This window comes from Setaria viridis, chromosome 3, assembly GCF_005286985.2.
Source record: "Setaria viridis chromosome 3, Setaria_viridis_v4.0, whole genome shotgun sequence".
In the NCBI taxonomy this organism is placed as follows: Eukaryota; Viridiplantae; Streptophyta; class Magnoliopsida; order Poales; family Poaceae; genus Setaria; species Setaria viridis.
This window is the reverse complement of record NC_048265.2, coordinates 12,062,279-12,068,347: the sequence shown is the minus strand read 5'-3', so window position 1 is coordinate 12,068,347 and position 6,069 is coordinate 12,062,279. Positions and strand designations below refer to the sequence as shown.

General features: G+C 54.2%; 1 protein-coding gene across 1 annotated transcript; it reads right to left on the bottom strand.

Annotated features, from left to right (window-relative positions):
* Nucleotides 1-2,241: 2,241 nt before the first annotated feature.
* On the bottom strand, nt 2,242-4,035 carry LOC117847310 (uncharacterized). The gene has a single exon (XM_034728498.2). It carries the CDS (start codon nt 3,812-3,814, stop codon nt 2,414-2,416), a length of 1,401 nt encoding a protein of 466 aa, XP_034584389.1. The 5' UTR covers nt 3,815-4,035; the 3' UTR covers nt 2,242-2,413.
* Between the last annotated feature and the right edge of the window lie 2,034 nt (nt 4,036-6,069).

Sequence of the window (6,069 nt, the reverse complement as noted above, 5' to 3'; positions counted from 1 at the left end):
TTTCTCTTGTCAACAGTTGGTGTCGACGGAGTCCAGATGAACCGGGACACCAATGATTGTACTTCATTAAACTTTCCATTCCATACCCAAAAAACCTCGAGTTTAAACTTTCTTTCTTCCTTTGTTTTGTTTACCGTGCCTCCTTTAGATGAAGCTTGTTAGGGAAAAAAGGAAGTTACAGTCGTCGTATCATAAATTTGCATGCAAGTCTCAAGTGCATACCACAACGTTAATGATTTTCCCTACAATCTTCATTTGAACTATCCCGTTCGATCTACTTATATTTTCTAAAAAAATTACCCACCTCTATCATTATCAAAATATACTAAATTAATCCCTAAATCTATATCGAAATACGCATCTCTGTCATTATATACAATAAATAAAGGAACCCTAAATCTATATCTAAACCCACATCTACCATTATATAAATTAAAGTAAAGTAACTCCTAATCTTCATATAAATTACCCACTTATTCCATTATAAAAAATAATTTAAAATAACCTCCTAAATTTGGTTCCAAATTTCCCACACCTAACATTATAAAAAAATAATTTAAAGTAATCTCTTAAATTTGCATCTAGATTTCTCACGTATTCCATTATTAAAAATATACCATAAGGCACACTAATATATCATTCTAATTTTCTATTTCCTACACTCTTGGTATAGAAAATAATAACTAAGATATACACGCATGATGTGTGTCAGTGTCACCATTTATAACTATACAGAGGAAGCAATAAGAATATAGATTTTCATATTAAATACAATGTATGGAGATGAGATGCAAAGTGAAAAAAAAGTGTGAATATGGATGAAAAGATGTATAGATTAATTACTAATTATTAAAAGATAACTACACATCTATATAAATATTATGTTAGAATATTAAATAAATGAGAGGGCCGTAGGTAAACAATTTCGATTATTAACTAGGAGGTATAATTTTTAAATAATTTTATAATACAATAGCTCCTAAAGTTATTAGCTCGTACGGGAGCACAGGTTGATGGACTAGTATTCCAAATTTTTATTTCATATGAAATAATTTCCATCCAAACATAACAGGAATTTGATGTAAACTCCCGTTCCATTATACCATTTTCCACATGGAAAGTGAAAACCCAAGAAACTTTTGACCGAGGCCCTTACAAGACGTAACACAAAGTAATGTTTCATCCAAAAAAATGTTGCTAAAAAACAATCGCCTCAATCCATGCGCCCGCATGAGCCTGGTAATTTCAAATCAACATCCACGTTTGATAGAGGCAACGACCAACGAGCAAGCCTTGAGCCCTTTGACCTGGGTTAATTTCGTATGGTTAGTACTCGCACCAAGCAAGGCTGTGCCCTTTGATTCGTTTAAAATCAAACGCGCGTTATTGGTACCATCAGTAAGGCTCCTGCCTCTTTTTGACCTAATCCAAAATGAAATCATCTCCATTTAAACACATTTACACCGTTTCCCCTTTTCACTTCGAAATCGAAAAACCCTGGTGGTCTTGATTGGGACGCATGCAGAAACGCACTAATGTCTAAACCCAACTGATACTGTTCACCGAGAAGTGGTGTCTGAAGACCGAAGCAATGTGCAGCACGATTTACGACAAAACTCGACTATGCGCATAGTGACGGACAGATTGGCAAGAGGAAAAGAGAGAACCCTATTGCCTTTGTTGCTTTCGTTGACCGCCGGGCCCAGGATCATCGTTCGTTCTTCACAAAGTGAATGAATGAGGTGATCTGGTCCGACAAAACCCACGTGTGTGCCAATCACGAACCACGCCCATACTAAAGGCTCGTTTGGTGTAGCTTACACAGGCTCCCACGCCCGTACCAAGAGCTCGTTTGGTGCGGCTTACACCCCCACACCCATACCGAGGGTTCGTTTGGTGCAGCTTACACCGGCTCCAGCTCCATACTTGTACTGTAACGCATGCCGGAGCCGAAGCTCAGTGTTGTAGTAAGACATTTTTTTCGACTCCACCAGCTTCCCCTCTTCCCACTTTTTTTTTTTGCCTCATTTTATGTTCTAGCTTCATGCTACAGTAGAAGCTCAGTGCTGTAGTAAGACACTTTTTTCCGGCTCCACCAACTTTCCCTCTTCTCACTTTTTTTTACCTCATTTTATGGTCTAGCCTCACGCTACAGTAGAAAACAGCGCACCATAGTGCGTAGCTACTGTAGCGAGAAGCCAAAGCCGAATCCGGCTAAGCTGTGCCAAAGGGGCTACACTCTTGAGTCTTCCCATGGAATTCTTGTCACGAGTCACGGCTACACTCCTCGCACAAATCAACATCGCAGGTTACAGCAACGCAATTACGTACAGAGAGAGAACAAGAGATCAACAAATGCAAGTTCATGCTAACCAATTGCATGCACGCGCGCACGCCTGAGGATCAGAAGAGTTCAGAGCAAAAGGCAGCAGCAGAGCGCTACAGCGGCGGGCCTGAGCAGCTGCGCAGCAGGCCAGCGACCCCTCGTCCCCTCTCCCCTGACCACTCTCCCGACCGAGCTCCCCGCGGCGGCGGAGGTCTTGCAGGCGACGGCGTCGGCGTTGCAGACGCCGACGCCCACGTCCGGCACGACGGTCCGGTCGGCGACGCACAGACCCGGGTTGCCGCTCAGGTCGAGGTTCCGCCCGAGCTGCCGCAGGAACGCGCCGTCGAACGGCACGACGCCGTCCAGCCCGTTCTTGCTTAGGTTCAGGTGGTACATCCGCTTCAGCCGGCTCAGCCCCGCCGGGATCCGCCCGGTCAGGCTGTTGTTCTCCAGCGACAGCGTCGTCAGGCTGGACAGGAGCCCGAAGGTCTCCGGTATCGAGCCCGAGAGCCCGGAGTTGGCCAGCCGGAGCTCCTGGAGCCGCGCGATGTTGCCGACCTCGGACGGCAACGGGACGCCGATTGGGTTGTTCTCCATGATCAGGTACTGCAGGTCGCGGAGGTCGGAGAGGCCGGCGGGGAGGCGGCCGCGCAGACCGTTGTTGCTTAACGCCAGGAAGGTGAGCGCTTTCAGGCGGGTGACGGTGCCCGGGACGCCGCCGGTGAGGTTGTTCGAGCTCAGGTCCAGCTTCTGCAGCTGGGTGAGCTCGCCGAGCCGGCTCGGGATGGGCCCAGAGAAGGAGTTGTAGCTGAGATCGAGGCCGACCAGACCTCGCAGCTCGCCGAGCCGACTCGGGATAGGTCCGGTGAGCGAGTTGTAGCTGAGGTCGAGGTGCACCAGGTTCTTGAGCTCGCCGAGGCCCTGGGGAACCTCGCCGCGGATGAGCGCATTCTGGGACACGGTGAGCACCTGGAGCGACCTGATGCTGGCCAGCTGCAGCGGCAGCGTGCCGGACAGCGACGGGTTGGAGCGGACGCTGAGCTGCTGCAGGCGGGACGCCGAGAGGTTGACCGGCGGCGGCAGGGTGAAGGCGGTGATGGCGTCCGGGTTCTTGAAGCAGTTGACGAGGAACAGCGCCCGGAGCTCCGGCAGCGCGAACGCGCCGAGCGGGAACGTGGCCGTGTCCTTGCACGTCGGGTTGGGCGGCACCCCGAAGTCGAGCCGGGCGACGTGCATCAGCGCCGCGGCACCGCTGCCGCCGCCGGGCGCAGGCTTGCACTCGAGTCCCGGCCACGGCGAGCTGCAGGGGTCGGCGGCGGCGGCCTCCCGCCAGTCGCGGTCGGACGAGACGGCCTCCATGACGCGGAGCAGCGCCTCCCGCTCGGCGGGGTCCATGGCCGCAGCAACGGCGGCGGCCTGCAGGGACAAGTGGAGCAGGAAGCACAGGGCGGTGGCGAGGGCCCTGGAGGAGGAAAAGGGTGGCGCCATGATGGCTGGCGCTCGCGCGCGCGTGTGTCTCTGCAGCTGCCGCTGCCTCTCTGCCGGCTGCGCCCTCTGCTGCCGGGTGGTGGACTGGGGGGTGGTGGCGGCCTCGGGTTTCGCTTTTGGGGGCCGTCGAGGGTTGTAGAGCGCGGGCGCGGGAGCGAGGAGGCAGCGTTTATGTCGAATGCGGGTGGTGGGGCCCCCTACGGCCACAGGGGCATCTGACGTGACGAGACTGGGGCCTACCTGTCCGTACAGAGGGAGAAAACACAGTGCGTGCGTGCGTGCGCCTGTTTGGCGATTCACTGTTGCTAGCGATTGATCTGCTGGTAGAGCTGACGAGCAACCACATGCCCTGTTTTCTCCTCCTCCAAAACAGTAAAACCTTTTTTTTGGCTGATTGCAGCAATCCTTCTCATTATCCGGACTTTTTGGCTGATTGCAGTAATCCTTGCGATCACGTATTGTCACCTCAGTGCCAAAACCCCATCCAGATCAAACCCTCACAACATTGCACTCGAAAAAAAATGCTCCTTTTTGCCCATATGGTACCAGGCACGCGGTATGACCTCGCGGTCTCGCCACCGCACCTTGCATAGTCCGGAGCCTCTCTGCCTCTGCGTGTAACAATGCGTTTGGTACCATGGAGCTCGTGTGGTCTGCCTTTGACCCTTTGTCGTCTCTGGACTCCGGACACCATCGGTGCGCACGACAAGCAAAAGCTACAGCGACATGAACACGGACACACACTGTGCAACCTGAGTTGCTCACGGCCCCAGTCAGTCAGGCACAGGTTAAGCTTAAGCGCTAGGACGGGCGCCACGCCGGCCGCGCTTCGATCGCACTCGCGCATGTGGGGAGCAAGAGCTAGGGTTGTAGCCTGTCCTGGGTACTTGCCCTCTGAATTATTGGACCCCTGGAGGGCGCACGAAGAGGGTTCCTTCTCTGTAGGCGATCCGTGACCGGCTCCACGCGGTTTTGGAGCCGAGTGCGCGGGTGAGGGCGAGGCTGAGCATTCCGGGCCCAAGCAGCAGCTGCAGCGCTGGGAGCTGGCAGCCATGGTTTTGCTTCTTTTTTGGTGAGTGTTATAGATCACTCGAGTTCAGGCAAATGGAGTGCAATTATTTGCTTGCTGGAGTTCCAGGTAGCCTTTGCTCTGGGGCTCTGGGCTACTGCATTGGCATCGCACCGCGAGGAGACTGGATAGAGTACCCGTGGCTCTGAGCCGTGCGAGGGAGAGAGGAGATACAAGCACGTAGAATGACGCAGACAGCTGCGGCAGCGGAGGATCTACAGCGCCGGCACAGTGGAAAGTTTCCCAAACCAAACCCCAGCAAAAACTCCAATCGGCAGGAGGGGATCAGGAGGAGGCGCCGGAGGGAGGCCGGCGAGCTTTGAATAGACGGGACGGCGCACATGCGTAACCAATCTCCACAGGGGCGGCGTACAGTGCCGAGCTCTGGCTGCCGGCCACCACTCGCCATTCACCAGAGGCGTGCATTGCTCGTCGCTCGTCGCCCTTCCGTCGGCCACCCATGTCCATGTTCCTCAGAGACGACAGGCACAGGAGCGACGAGGGCTCGTGTCACCCCGCGAGCGCGAGCGGAGAGGGGGGCCATGGCCATCATGCTTCATGCGTGCATGCCGCATGCATGGATCCGTCCGAGCACTCCGTCAGGTGGCTACACCGGACACCTCCCAGGTGATGTGACGAAAGATACCTGACAGACCCCCGCTCCGGCACTGGGCCGTGCCCGTGGTGGGTGGTGGTGGTGGAGGAGGAGGAGACGGACGCAGACGCAGCCACGGAGGGTGCGGGGTAAAAGTTGACCGCAAAGCAGCAGGGCTGAGATGACGGATCGTCTCGCGCGCCCAGGCTCCGATCCTCGCGACGCAAAGGCGAGCGCGCCATGTGCGGCGGAGGGACAGGGCGCCATGGGCGGCTTGCTCCTGGTGGCAAAGCCAACAGCGAATCGTCTGCCCCACTACTCTGAAGTCTGAACTTTTTCCCTCTCCGGATTAAGAAAAACAAACGCTATCCTACCCCTCCCCGATCCCTTTTCTTCAGAAAACAAATGCTGCCACTGCCCCCACTCTGATCCGAAGCGAGACACGCTGCGACTACGACGAGATCACAGGCTCACAGTCACAGCTGGGTCATTATCTCGCGGGTAGAGTGGATAGATCATAGATCCCAGGGAACAGTCCGGCGCCACCGCCGCCGCTCGTTCTGCCGCCGCCCTCCACGTCCCGTGTCGCGG